The sequence below is a fragment of the Lissotriton vulgaris genome, chromosome 7, assembly GCF_964263255.1.
Source record: "Lissotriton vulgaris chromosome 7, aLisVul1.2, whole genome shotgun sequence".
NCBI classification, from domain to species: Eukaryota; Metazoa; Chordata; class Amphibia; order Caudata; family Salamandridae; genus Lissotriton; species Lissotriton vulgaris.
The window spans coordinates 365926104-365941404 of NC_141695.1; the positions used below are offsets into that span (position 1 = coordinate 365926104).

General features: G+C 43.6%; 1 protein-coding gene and 2 non-coding genes across 3 annotated transcripts; all 3 read right to left on the minus strand.

Moving 5' to 3' along the window:
• Positions 1–214: 214 nt before the first annotated feature.
• On the minus strand, positions 215–347 carry LOC147701655 (small nucleolar RNA SNORA84). Its single transcript, XR_015297683.1, has one exon. It is a non-coding gene; the product is annotated as a small nucleolar RNA SNORA84 (small nucleolar RNA).
• Positions 348–1063: 716 nt separating this feature from the next.
• LOC147701656 (small ribosomal subunit protein uS4) lies at positions 1064–7078 on the minus strand. The gene is made up of 4 exons (XM_086930286.1): positions 6698–7078; positions 6406–6528; positions 3187–3373; positions 1064–1306 (listed from the first exon to the last, which is right to left on the minus strand). The coding sequence occupies exons 1-4, from the start codon at positions 6792–6794 to the stop codon at positions 1129–1131; spliced, it is 585 nt and encodes a 194-aa protein (XP_086786412.1). The 5' UTR covers positions 6795–7078; the 3' UTR covers positions 1064–1128.
• Positions 7079–7633: 555 nt separating this feature from the next.
• Positions 7634–7753, minus strand: LOC147701657 (small nucleolar RNA SNORA54). The gene has a single exon (XR_015298737.1). It is a non-coding gene; the product is annotated as a small nucleolar RNA SNORA54 (small nucleolar RNA).
• Positions 7754–15301: the final 7548 nt, after the last annotated feature.

Here is a 15301-nt window from a genome sequence, read left to right on the forward strand (position 1 = left end):
ACTGCGCAGGTAGCCACCAACGGATGCGGCACAATTTCCTATAGCTCAGAAAGGGTTAATCGCGAGATGGCTTCATAGCTACAGGAGGGTTCATTGAATGACAGGCAAATGACCTTACCAACGTGTCCGTTTGTGCCCCTACATCAGTGAGAATTCTCCAAGCTACGTCAACAGCAAGTACATCGCAATCATTAAAAAATCTGGTTCATGAGAAGATTGTTACTGTGACCGGGCTATGGAGGCTGCAGATTGACAGACACCATGCATAAAATCACAGCATTACTGTTGGCCCATTTTTATAAACCTGAAGTGCTGCACAAATAAACAGTCTTCAGAAACCACTGGGCACGAAGTTACCAATACCATAGCTAATTGAAATGTGTGTTTATATAATAAACACAGAAGGTCTTTAAACAGACAGTAAAAGCCGCACATTCTGAAGGGGAATGACCAGCATAAAGTGCCAGAGTGAAAGGTCACAGTGGGGGCAAGGTGTACATACATATTACGAAGGGCACCAGCGAGATAAAAGCTAGAATCTTTGGGCACACAGCATGAGCATCCGCACCCTTTGTACATCACCTTCAGTGAGGACACTGGCATCAAGTGAAGAGCATCCAAAAGGGGCAATCCAAAAGGGGACTCAACACCCGATTCGAACCTTGCCATCTGTAAGCAAATGGAACACATTTCTAGCCAGTAGGTTCAAATGGTAAGCTGTGGCACTTTTTTAAATGTCTGGAGGCAAAGACAAACTGTACAAAAGCTCCCACATGTTAAACCACACATTTCGGTTATAAAATACACCAAACTAATGAGTTCCGAAAAGACAAGCCATCTAAGGTCTGGTGTTTCAAAGATCTTGATTTTACACCATAGCAATTTGTACTTTTAGATGCAAAAAAATGTTTTGCTTTTCGTCCAAGTTTTCATTTATATTTGGGAGGGTCAGTCGGTTCATGTCACCTAAAAAAACAAGTTATGAAAACCAAAACAAGCACCAACAGTTGAAAGGGTTCAAACCAACCTTTGGTTTTTGCAAATCAGAAACATACAAGTGTAATACTCCAAAACCAGTTTTATTTCTGTACACTCCTGAATGCCCTCCAAGTAGAGGGAGTAGATGGTTTAATCTTCCTCCTCTTCATCTGCACCGCCACCACCGCCTTGTCCCTTCTTGGCATTCTTTCGCTTGACACGACCAGGGCGACCACCTCCGTACGGTGAGCGCAGAGAGAAGTCAATGTGCTTCTGGGAGTCCAGGCGCACGATAAATGATGGGATGTTCACTACCTGTTTACGGACACTGCAGGGAGACAGAAGGTTCGCATCAGAAATAAGCATACAGGGTGCCTCTGCTCAAGCACCCACTTATGTCCAATAGAATTAAACTTCAAGGAATGCAGGGAAGACCAACAGAAATCTCTATGGGCTCATGGGATGTCCAAGTGACAGGCACTTACAACCATTCTATAGTAAACTGCTCTACGCACCAACCACTACGTTACAGTTCATCTTACTAAAGACACCCAGCATATAAACTCCGTGAAATATGTACATTTCTACTGTAGCAAACCCTTTTCAAGTCCACATGGGAAAAGTGGACATCATTTGCTAACATTTTGGGCACTTCATTTCCCGTAGTAGCAATCAGTTCAATATCTTCCTGCTACCATGCTTTAAGTGATAATCATGAGATGTGTGGTGCCCAAGTAGTAGCCAGGGATAAGTAGCTCAAGCTCAGGGGCTGCATTCTTTTTGAATGGCTATGGTTTGAGGTTGCAGAACATGTGGCATTATACACCACCTAATAATTCACAGTGCATGCATGGACTCCTCTCTACCCTTTAGTTTCCCCTCCATCACTCGCTTCTTGCTTTACATTTGTAAACTGAAGCTTTGAGTCTTGCTACCTCGCTCTTCCACCTGCCCAGTAATTCTCACTTCAATCAAGTCAATTTGACAGACCATATTACACTCCGCTCGCCCCCATCGAAATTTCGTTCTGGCTAATTAGTGCTTTTCCTTTCAACCGCACTAGATTTCCTTCTGGGTCTAATAGCGGACATATTTTGTCCTGGCCAACCAAGATTATATATTCTAATTTATCAAAGCTAAGCAAATAAACTGCCTCAGTTTATCTGTGATCCCTGCCACCTCAAAATCTACTCGACATTTCATAACCATCTGTGCCCATGTTTCTCCAGTGCCTTGATTCTAGGGTGACTCACCACGTAAAGATGCAATAAATTAATGCAATTTACAATACACTAGAGTAGTTGCTTTATGAATACCCATTGTCCAAAAGCGGTCACGTTAAAAAACCAAACCTTCCATATATCATGGACAAGCTGTCACGTTAAAAAACCTTCAATATCATGGACAGTTGCATTTAGTCTCAACGTCTGCTGCCCCTCACAGCTTTGGTGGAATCTTTTTACCTGTACTGAATGTCCGGAGTCCCCGCCAAGGCGTTGTGATCCGAAGATAAGCACAGATTACTCTTCACAAGGTGTACGGCCAGCGCCGAAGTGACCTTGCAGAATCTAAGCACCACATTTCCTAGCGCATTCAGCGAGTTTATCTGCTAGAAGCTCCAATCATCATCGGAAGAACAATGCATCACTGCTGTATAACAGACCAGCTCCAGAACGTGACGTGATCTCTCTCACTTCCATGTGCTATGTAAAATGCACAAGGCAAAGCTTTAGGTATGAACAAAGGAGAACACCACAAACTGGGCAAATGTGGCTCAAATCAACACACTAGTTGACTACGCAGTACAGGACAAGTTTGAGAAAAATCCCTTTCCTAAAATAAAGCCCAAGGGAGAAAAACCCTAACCAGTTTGTTGCCTCCCCTTCACTAAAGGCCAGCTGCGGGGAGAAGGTTTTAAAAATACACCGAATACATAGGGGCGTGGTTGCATATAAAAGCTAACTAAAAGAAAAATTCACAATAACGTTTAAACATGTGAATGCCAGAGCTAAGGGCATTCTGCAGTCTTCGTGGAGCCGACAGAACAAGGCAGATAGACTGCCACAAAACGTAACAGCATGACAGCTTCTGACAATTAAAGCCATTCAATAGCTTACAAAGCGTTAAATACTAAAAACAAACACCATGGAATACTTTCACGCAAAAACAGATGTACGCGTGGAAAATGTGTGTATCATTAATACATACCGGATGTGACGCTGGCGAATGAGTACACGTGCATGGTGAATTGACTTTGCGAGGCCAAGCTTGAAGACTTGCGTCTGCAGGCGTCGTTCCAAGAAATCCTCAATTTTCAGACCCAGGATGTAATCCAACTTCATCTTGCCTTCATCCAGTACACCGATTCGCACCAGCCTTCTCAGCAGGGCGTTACCTGTGGGTGAAAGAAACACATTAGAGGACTCAAAACCTGCTCAAATTCTAAATAGTGTATGTAATGGTAACGAAAATATCTGGCTTTTATATACCAACTAACGTAAACAGGCATTCACAACTGTTCTTAACTTTGAGTTCATAAAGGATTAAAAAACGTGTTTTGGTAAATCCATTTCATTAAAAAAATCACAAAAAACCACAACCAATAAGATATTCAAAAAAGGCAATTTATGCTGACCGCATCAAAATGCAAAACATTTTAGAAAATTAAAAAATAGTGCTGTTCTAATTAGGTTATGCTTAAAAAAATAGCTGCCTTCTGACAATACGAGTACGTTTCAATTAGGCACCAACAGCAATACAAACTGGCAGCTCAGATTGCATTCGAAGTTGGAAAAAGGGCGGTCTGTATTAGCAGAAACAGTTCTGAGAATGGACAAGTATCTACGTCAAAACAATGCATCGTTTGTACAAAAAGAGAAACGTGTTCCAACATTTGGGGGGTATTACCATCAAATGGGCAAGGCTGCATAAGGGCTGGATCAAAATGGCAAGCAGAAATGGGTTCCGATTAAGCCCATTAGGAATTATCAGAGCGGTATCTCATGGATTCATCAAAAGTGAAAAATAAAGCTCAGGCCCGTCACGTGGTTTAATTACCGAGTAATCGCTGTGTAAATGTTCCCAGGGCCTCTGGTTTCTGCAGCGCGCATAAAAAATAACTCCCTGATCTTTGCGCCCCCCCCCACCCCACCCCACCCCTTCAGTACTTATGGGTATAGTATCCAACTGGTAGGCCCAGCGAGTCCTCAATCCGCTTTACTTTGACAAGCCACGGGATCTTGTGGTCAATCACACCTTAAAAGATCCGAGATCACATAGCAGTTAAAAGCAGTGTACCGATTGCTCTACATCACCATTCATAGAAGCAAATGGGCCAATCTAATTGCATCTTCCATGTATGCTAGTTTGTTAAAAAACAAAGAAATTAAGGGTTGCTATGGCCAATCTCAGCAGCCTTCCACAGAAGTAGTTATCTTTTTGCTGCAGTCTCAATATCGATATCTTCATATATACCAGGCCTCCAAAAATCCATGTTAACGGACCTGCATAATCTACTCGACCTGTTGTACGTGAATTGTAGGAATGTTTCTCAGTTCATGCATCAAAACTCGTTAATTACTTAATTCTGTCTACACACCATAGAAGTACATAAAGATGATATTGAGTGAATTGCCATAACAATCATGCAATATAATATAAAACCTAAAAGAAAAAAAATCTAATTTTATTTGTAACGTTTTATATAGCGCTGGCCAGAGCCGGAGGTATCGGGTAACTTTACATGATTATCAGTGAGTTACAGGTTACATATGCAAGCGCCCCCCCCCCGCCCCCCAAAGAATAGACCACAAAAGGCATACAAGTACAAGATAAGATATCCCACAACTTAGACAATGCACTACTTTTATCCATGAAGGCTAAAGTGCAGCTTTCTTTGCTGTAAGATTTCACAATAGTAAGGCTGAGATTTAAGCCCAAAAGCCTTCCCTGAAACCATATCGGACTGGGCCAAAAGACATTGTTATCCCAGACCTCAATTCAGTATGACCCTCACAATCTTGACTGTGATAAAAGTCTAAAGTAAACAGGAGCCTGTCGGTTACTTTAAAGAGCAGGAATTTCCTTTTTCCGTGATATACAACATCATTTAAAATACTGGTAATAAGAGAGGTCCATAGCAGATTGTTAGTCTTACACATGTCCCTGGGCACCCCATCCAGCCCAGGGGCCTTATTGTCTGGGCTGGCCATGATAGCACGAGTGTCTTTTGCATTATCAAAGGAAATTTCAGAGGATACTGCGAGGGCTCCTCAGCAGGCTCAGACAAGGGCCAAGTGCTGATGAGCAGATCTGTAATACAGATTGATATTAGACAGTAGGTCATTGAATGAATTTAGGAAAGCCTGCTTATCATTAACGGTCTCCCAGAACCCCTCTATCACCCACTTCCTGTATCTGTCTGCGTGTAAAAAAAAGGTGTCCCTAACTTTCCTCCTCTAGCTTCCTTTCATTCATGGCCCTTTAATAATTAGTCTTGGTACCATGATCCTCTTATCTCTCGGCCCATTATTCAGAAGTTCGAAGACTGCGGTTAGTGACAACACTTCATTGAACCAACCCAGTTTACATGACCCCCTCGAGCCTGAAAGTGTTAGCAAGATTGTCATAGCAGAGATACTTAAAAAACTTAAAAAAGCCTCTAAAATTTCTGAGGCCAATTGTTTCAGATTAACAAATGAGCCAGTGTGGGGGTATGAATTGCACTCCACTTTAACCATAAGCCCTTATCCTTCTAGGAAAGGCCATTACCCCAGAAGTAACAGGCAAACGGGGGCAAACCGGTGCAGTGCATAGAAAATCCAATATGGTTATGATCACTTCAATCTTAAAACGCAAAGCCGACTGTATGGGCATGGCCAAAGGTTAGTAAAAAGCAGGGAAAAGGACTGCTTTCTGAATAAAATGGATTGAGGAAGTCTAATTGAACATAAAACCGCATGACGACTGGCCATACTCAACTATCACAGTTCCTTGCATACAAGTGCAAGCAATTCCTGGAATGGGGATCAAAAAACATTTATGAGTGTAATATTCTAGGCATGACCAGTGTCCTCAAACCCGATGTAAAAAACTAAATGTAGCCTTTGAGTGCGTCAATATGCAGACATGGCACAGAAAAACAATAATGAAGCAGATATCAAGTGTAGCTTTATTTCCAAATTAATATGCTTTCCATCAACTTCCCCACCGCTTGGGAAAGTTAACTACTTTGTGTACTGCATATGTAGTATAGACAAACTAATCCGTACAGTTACTCTTGCTCTATCCCACACCCACTCACAAAACGTGGAAATACATATTTGCCAGGCAGATTTTATACAGATAGCCGCATGCAAAGATAAGAGGCTTGTACAATTGTAGCGAGGCATGAAAATATGAAACTTTAGCATTTTTCAAGCACTATACCTTCAAAAAGACGCTTGGCATCCTTTTCGTCCAGTGTCAGCAACTCTCTGGCTGCTTTGCGGATTTTGGCAAGTGTGAATTTCACCCTCCACACTTCACGCTTATTACGAAGACCATATTCCCCTATAATTAAAAAACACATTAAAATGCTACACGTGAAAGCAAAATAAAACAGATCAAAATGCAGTGCATGTATAGCAACAGCTCATCCGGCAATTACTGGTTCGCTGGAATTCATAAAAGGCAATGAAGCCCATCATTAAAGCCTCCCATGAATTATCTATCAACTCACCAATAAGTTTCAACTCCTGGTCCAAGCGAGATTTCTCGAATGGACGGCGGGGAGTCACATAGGTCTTCCGACACACCCAGCTTCTGGCAACGGGCATCTTGGCTTAAAGGCCTATTGTGAAAAAGGTAATTAATTTAGCAGCAGGAAAAAATAAATATGAGCCACCTATCCACCATACAATACTATTCTAGATTAAGATCTCTTTATTAAGGACAGCTCATTAGCAATCACTTTGCCTTTATTAGGTTGAACCACCACATTCACTGCATTTAGCTCAACAGGCTTAAACGTGCACATCTCATTGTTGCAATCCTCTGCAAAAGCTAGCAAATACGCCTGGAAATTATTAATTCAGCTTTTGGGAAGCAGCAACTACGTTTCATCAAAGATCGGAGGGGAGAAGCAATGGGGTCCAAACCCAACAAATGACACTACTACCCTGAATACTTTAAATCTGTGAACATTAGAAAACCAGCGTGTCATGGGAGCAATGTAAGCATGTTGCATTTACTGCACTGGCTTAGGGCAAATAAAACAAATTGGCCGAGACATAAAAATCCTGCGACTGTTCGCTGCAGGTACCATTGTATACAAACTACACTTTTTTTTAAACTCAAGGCTTTATCATTGGTTATCTTGTAAATAGTCACTTTCCTTTCTACGGATTTGTGGCCCATTTTGTATAAAGGATTATTTTGCATTAGATTTGTGGCATCTTTCCACACCTGATGTGATAAGACTATTACCACACTACGGGGCATATTATCAAGACAGGCGATTAAATAAAACTTCGATAATGGGCTTAGGGCATCACTTTGTAAATATGGCGCAACAAGGCGCGTCACACAAAGTGACGCACCGGCGGCGTAAAAGTGATGCACAGACTCATTAATGAGGTCCCTGACATCTTTGTCAAAATCACTGAGGCAAACATATTAATGTTCCAAATTAAATGGACAAACAAGTACTGTATGTCACGTTATATTTGGGTTTAATCTAGCACTGGAATGGAACCCAACTGCCCAGTAAAATGACAGCAGGTTACGAACAGTGCAGAAATGTATGTATTTGACAACCGCAGAATGACAACTTATGCCAACATCAACACAGCAAGACGAGAAAGAATCAATGACGCACCCCAAAAATAAACGGCTTCCTGCGTTCACTTTTTATAACATGGGTATTGGAGTACAACTGTCAGAATTTACATTAAAATTATGGTAAAAACGAAACTGATTCATCTACATGTTCATGTACTGGAAAAATAAAAGTAAACTCATCAGGTGTGCCAACACTAATGGGCATGCCACGTGCACAAATTATATAATCATCGCACATAAATAAGGATAAGTATGCACCCACGTTGCCGCGAACATTAAAATAAAATAAAAAAGTCTTAAAATGTTAAATACCACATAGTACACTTTAATTAAAAAGCGCAAATTTTGATTAGAAAAAAACATAAGGACGTACTAGCCTCAGCCAGGCCGGGCTAGTAGCTCCATTGTCTTTCTGCCACCAAGAACGCACATAAAAATTAACGATTGAAGACTTACGGGCGGCTAAACGCAGTTAAGAGGTCCGTAAATGGGGAGCTATCCATCGCATCTGAAACATCCGACTTCGTCGAGCCGGAATGTATTGGGTGCGATAAATACCCCTCAAGGAGGAACATGAGGGCTGGTAATACCAAAATCGTAAGTGCAAGTAAAACTAAGGTACTTTAAGTCCGAAATGCATTTTTAGGCAAGGTTTCTAGTGCCATTATTCAGGACAACAGCTAGAACTGCGACACATGCAGTAACCGGATTTACTGCACGTACCAACCAACAGGCCAGATATCGAGGCGGCTTAGCTGTGGTGCGGCCATACACGCGTTAAAGTGCGAGAGAATGTAACTGCGGAAAAATTACTTCACATAGGGAAGCAAGAATACATCTTAAACTATAACCAAATAGACCTGGACGGCACGAACTACGTTCACCATTCCAAACACCTCTTACCTCGCGAGCCACAGCGAGGAAAAAGACAATCATGCGTCAGAGGGGGCTTTATATAGCCTCTTGTACGTGTCTCAATGATCTGCGTTTCAGCCAATTAAAGCCCGAGAAGAAAAAAAACATGACCAATAGAACAACATTTCTTGCACCGGGACTGTGAAGGATCGCTTCCGGGGTCACAAATACGCCGATTTTCTCAAATTCTATCTCGGGCTAAATTGGTTAATGCAGCCCCGGTTGTTTCTCGTGGATATCAACAAATAGCCTCAGTTAAACGATTAGCAGTGTAAATATTAAACACAGAGCCTTCCAATCTCACGAAAGGCAGCTTTGCTCGAAGTAGATATAAAAGAAGGACTTACTCGTACCCCACGCTGATGTTTAGTTGCCTAAAAGTAGCGGCCATATTGGGCAAGTAACCTTTCTTTTTCATCAAAAACAAACCACAGATTAACAGGAACCTTTCGCATCTGATAATGTAGGATTCACTCATTCAGATTAATAGATTATGCATCAATTTTATTCACTTTAATTACAGAAGCATTTTTTTCACAATGCATTCCTTTTATACACTTGAAAACTACACTTCCAATGAAAGCTTGGGAATAAAAAGAAACTAAGTGTCCTGTCCACTAATCACTAACTATTGTGACTTAACTGTTGCATTCCTTTTCCTTAGCTACACCTTCCCCACTGCTCAGCCAGGATGAGTGCTGGAGTGTTTCGAATATATGATTTTTCCACGATTACAAGTTCCACGCATGGCATTACCACGCGAATTTTACTTCGCATGTGTCTTTTCCACGCAGCATTTTACTACGCATGTTTTTACACCGCAATAATCACGTTACGAAACATCTCACGTCCCATTGAAATTTACATAATGATAGTGATAGGCTACATGCAGTACGAAGGAAAAAGATCGATGTTTTAAACAATAAAAAACAACAGATTCCCTTACATTTTATTTTTCTTTTTTCATAATGCCCCTTAATTATACCTTTTTTTATCAAAGTTTAGTTTCTTATCTGTCCCCTGTGCGTCTTTCACCATCAGCCCTTTCATCCACCGACCACGGAAACAAGCGTCAAAACACGTCTATCAAAACTGATAAAGGACTTCTGTTATGACGGTGAGGCTCTTTCTGTGTTCGTTTTGAGGCATTGTAGAGCGTTTTTTTTTAAGTTTTCTTCTATTTTTTTATTAATATCCGCTTGGTTTTTTGGGGGGGGAGGCCCCCCCACCCCCCCACTCCCTCCCCCCAGCTCCTGCCCCCCAACCCACCCCCCGAACCCGCGCAGATCGTAAAGGCAGAAGGACTACCACTCGCGTGGTAAAGACGGTCGTTGAAGGCACCCGCGTTCAAAAGACGTTTGCGTGGTGAGTGACCCGTGGTAAACGTTATGCGTGGTAAGTCCTTCGTGGTAAATGATGTTTCCCGAGTGTTTCATACATCTAAAAGGTTTGCGAGGTTCAGGTGAGAATATAGGATTTCATTTATAGCATAGGAAAGAGTAATGTTATGGCAGATTTTTTTAATCTAGAATGCTAGTTGACATTCAAGAGTGTGACAAAGTGAATGGAATGGAGTATTAAATTGCATTATTTCATGACCGAAGTATACCATTAAGGAACGAGGTGAGATGTAAGAATGAATATAGGAAACATGTTGTTTTATGAGAACCTATGCTCTTGATAGCTAGACTCGATGGAAAACACTAAACTTACTCCCAAAATAAAATAGTTTTGTGAAGTTTGGAAATAATTGCATGCAGGAAAGGATCTAGTTAGGAGAGGTAACAGAATAGTTCCACCTGGTACCATGAGAGGTACATACTTACGTTTAGTAAACTTTGTCATGAAGGCCATAGCTGTGTTCTAAAAACTAAACAGAACATGAAGCAGTAGTATTGGTGACCAGGATTAGATAATTTTATAGAATGGATAGTGAAGGTGTTAGACCTGGCACCTTGGCGTGAGTCTCCCTTCCACTTTTTGCTGATGTGCCTCCGATGTTTTGCTGGTTTTCCGATACTCAGGGCACTGCGCCACGGCTGACCCGTGCCGCAGTGCAAGTGCTCCCTACTGTAAATTGTACATGCGATTGGTATCCATGATTGGTTCATTGGATTTACTGTTAGTCCCTAGTAAAGTGCACTAAGAGTGCCGGGGCTTGTAGATACCAATACTGCTGGTGGGCCTGCAGCGCTGGTTGCGCCACCCACCGAAGCAGCCGTAAAGATGTGTCTGGGAACTGCGACCGCAGAACCCGCGTGCGGTCTCGTACTGTCACGCTAGCTGAGCAAGTGCACCCACTTGCCAGCCCCCGAACCTTCCCTTGACTACATATTAGTCACCCCTATGGTAGGCCTGCGGGCAGGGTGCGTTGTAGGTGTAAGGTAGGACAAGCCCTGATGTGTGTGGCATGTCCTAGTAGTGACTTACAACCAAAACCGTATTTCACTATTGAAGGCTACCTGCTCCATTAGGCCAGACTGAGCTGCTCGAATTATTACACCCTATAATCCCAGCAGGCTCAAGGAGCATGGTAGCGCGTCGTGTTTAGTATGCCTGAACTCAGGATGATAAAATATTTCTTGTAGACAAGTTTATTTTAGTATCCTGTGTTTGCAAATGCTACTTTTAGAAAGTTAGTGTTTGCTTGCCTAACCATTTCAGCCCGCCTCTGCTGGTATGTGTATCTGACTGTCTGGGACGTGTGAGTGACAGGGCTGGGAGGATGACAGGTGGTGAATGCGCAGATTACACCTTAGTGGGAGGTAGGAGTGGCTCTTGACTCTGGATCTTGCTGTGCTCTGCCACCACAATGCTGGCTCCACCCTCCTGGGGAGCGTCGGATGATGCAGCCGACACCTGGCCCAGGAAGGGCGAAGCCCCATCAACAAGGTACTCTGGCTGCCCCTGTCCGCACAATGCTGGCTCCACCTCCTGTGGGGCGTCTGATGCGCCTGCCCCTCACACTGAAAGCAGAAGCCGGAGTACACCCGCCAGGGTACTCGAGGACTGAGAGTGGCTATGCAAAGGCCCCCCTGGCCTGCGAGAACAAAAGAAATGCCATATAAAAGAAGGAGCCCTGCTCCTTGAAAATGAGATCCTGTTTGGGCTACAGAAGGAACTCTGCCCGACGAGAAGGACCGGGAAGGACAAGGAAGAGTGCTGTCTCTTGCCTGTGTCTGGTGCCTTGCTGCCGAAGGAGAGGAAAAGGAAAGACTACGAAAAGACTTTTGCTTTACAAGACTTTGTGCCGAACTCTGCTAAAAGATCTCCAAGGGCTTGAAACTGAACTTGCCCCCTGACCAGCGCCCCAGGACCAGTGGGCGCTACACCCTGAAGAAAGCAACTGCGTGTGCTGCTCCTCGTGGCAGTACCGACGGAGGAATCTCCTCCAAGGCGACGACATCCACCTGACCACCGTGACCGGGGCCCAGAGCAACAGCGAGAGCAAAGTAAGGACCAGCCGCCGCTGGCCCGAACACCGTGACCGCAACTGCACCGGGAGCCCGAGAGCAAAGCGAAGGAGGACCCGTCCGGTCCGAGCTCTCGAGTTGACTGCGCAACGAGCAGCCAATCCACTTGCAAAGACGGACAGCCGCCCTGTGAGAGTCCCCTAGGTCGGTACCTTGCCCGACAGCTCAGCTGTGAGCGCACAGCTGCACCGGCACTTGGCTGGGTACGTCCTGCACTTGAGGACCGTACTGCCACTTGCCGCCACCACGCAACCGCCGCCTCCTGGGTCGGAGCGGACGACGAGGAAAGGACCCTGCCGCCACAGAACACCGCTGCCCCGGATGACCCGTGAACTGCTCGGCTGAGAGCCGCAACGAACAGCGACCCCGGGAAGGCAACGCGACGTGGGACAGATCCCCTGGGAGCCGCCTGCTCCACAAGAACTTTGTTGAACTGGGCAGAAGGCCCTAAAGAACTCTTATTGCTAGAACGAACTGTGGCAACTTGAACTAAGTAACTTGGAACCGCTATTTGAAAGCCTGATAACTGTATTCATAAGCCTGCTTGAAGTCTATATAAAGATATATATATTTTTACAGAATACAGTCTGGTCTCATTGTGTGGTGGGTTGGTTGTGACGGTGTAATATTGCAAGTGTTTAACCCTATGTGCCCCAAAGATTAGCCTACGACTGCTTAAGCCACACTACCTAGAGGGTAAGCAGAGGTTGTCTGGAAGGTAACCCTCAGCCCTGACGAGGAAGAGAGAGTCCCTGCTTGTCGCTAGTGTTGCACTGCGCCAACTAGAGCCTCCCCCTTCCTACAGAAGGATTGTGTGGTGTGTGCAAATTGAGCGGCTTCAACAAAAGAGGGGGGAGACCAAGGAGCTTTTTAAGGTCCAGTGTCCATGCTCCTTAATTATAAATGTATACCAAAAAAGGGAACACTGTTCCTAATGCAAGGTGCAAAAGTCACCCATGCAAAAGGGTGCAAAAAAGTCACCCGTTTAAATACAGGGGAAGAAATGAGAAAGAACAGGGATCCTAGGTAACAGTGTGCAAATTGAGACAAGTACCTGAAGAGATTAAGACTCAACATGTGTGAACATTTAGGGCCATATGTAGGTGGGCCAATACCGGTCGGTAACGGTGAAATTCAGTAAATTTCACCGTTACAGACCGGTATGTAGGCAATGTTGATGTAGGGAAGGATTCGGTAATTATGAATCAGTAAATACCGATTCATCATTACCGAATTCGGAATTACCGATTCCATATTTACAGAATCGGTAAAAACAAGAAAAGAGATGTAGGAAAAATCGGTACTACCGAATTTCATGAAATTCGGTATTTAGGAGTCTGTAATTAACACTGACTGAAAGCAGGTGTAATCAGCTTCAGTGTATATAAGCAATCCCAAAATGAAACAGTGTGATCGGCTTTCTATGTGATTGCAAGGCGGCTATGGCTACAGGCAGCAGGAGTGAGGATCTGGGGACAGGAGGAGCGCATTTACAGACAGCGCATCACACTCTTCCAACAGACTGAGGTCCATAAAAGGTGCAGGCTACACCCCCACACCATCCTGGACTTGATAAGGGACCTGCACCTATTCCTGGAGCACCCAACACCAAGGGCGCACGCCATACCACCACATGTGCAGGTGCTCTGTAGCCTACATCTACTTGCATCTGGCAGTTACCAGGGGGTGATAGCTGCGGTAGATGGGGTGTCTCAGAGTTGCCTGTCCTGTTACTTCAGAAAGTTCCTGGATGCTATGATGCAGAGAATGCATCACTACAATAGCTTCCCAAACACACAGGCGGAACTGCTGAAAACCAAGACAAACTTTTACCAGACTTTTACCAGATGGCACAGTTCCCGCGTGTCATAGGGTGTATTGATGGCACACACATTCCAATCTGCCTACCTGCAGCCACTGAGTATATCTACAGGAACAGTAAGTCCACCCACTCCATAAATGTGCAGGTAATTTGCGATGCTGCCAACATAATCACCGACATCATGGCCAAATTTCTTGGGAGCACCCAGGACTCCTACATCTTCCAGAACAGTGGGATCTACACACGCCTGGCTGCGGGAGAATTTGGAGAAGGATACCTGCTAGGTAAATCACTGTGACACACAATGTTCCCTCTAATTTTTTTCCTCTGTGTGCGGCAGTTTAGGGTCTGCAGCCATGGCTATGTGCGCCAGAAACCAGACCGCGCGTGTGTGCAGCGCCAAATATCCCTCCAAACTTTTGTTAAAAAAGCTGAAAATACTGTGCTTTTCCACACCCACGGCGCCATATTAAGGGTCTTAAGGCAGATTTGCAATTTGGATACACAGAGGCTTATGCTTGTTTAAATCTGCTGAGTGACATTAACCATGGTTATGGAATGAGGCTATGTCATCTAGAAGTGCGTTCATACTTTGGTTTTCTTTCAAGGCAGCTACTCATATGTATACTTCTTACAAACTTCGTGAAAAAGATTGGCCTAACACGATGACCATCATCGTGTTAGGCCAATCGTTGAAAATGTTAAAAAACCTAATTTGAAATTGTTTTTATATATTTAGATGGCCTATTGCATAAATTAGCAATTGTTCCTTTTTCAAGTATGCTTTAAGTATACCACTTGACTAACACCAGTTGTGTCAAACACAGTTATTGATATCTTTTGATTTGCTCCTTTCCTTTTTTCTCCCTTCCCTTTTTTTCTTTTTCCAATCTTTTTCACGAAGTTTGTAAGAAGTATACATATGAATATGAATGAGGTTCCACGAGTGAATGCTTGATTGAATGTTAGCCACAAGTGAGTGTAAAGATTTTTAGGAAGGATTCTTCTCCCTTTTCTCTCTCCTGTATATTTGATACTAATCTTTTGTAAATGAAGTAAAGTTGTCGCCGAATTAATATAGTGTGACTCTGCTTTTGAAATTAACAGATCAATACAAATGAATCAATGATTTGAAGAACTAGTTTTACTTCTGTTCTTCTCGGTCCATTCGTTGTTGTGAATGAATTGTAGTATTGGCAATTGGTTGTCATTTCTTAGATCCTTTGAAACAACAGCTGTCGCCGCAGCAGGGATGAGAAATCCCAGCCTGTGGTTGGCCCGGGCGGTGGGTGGC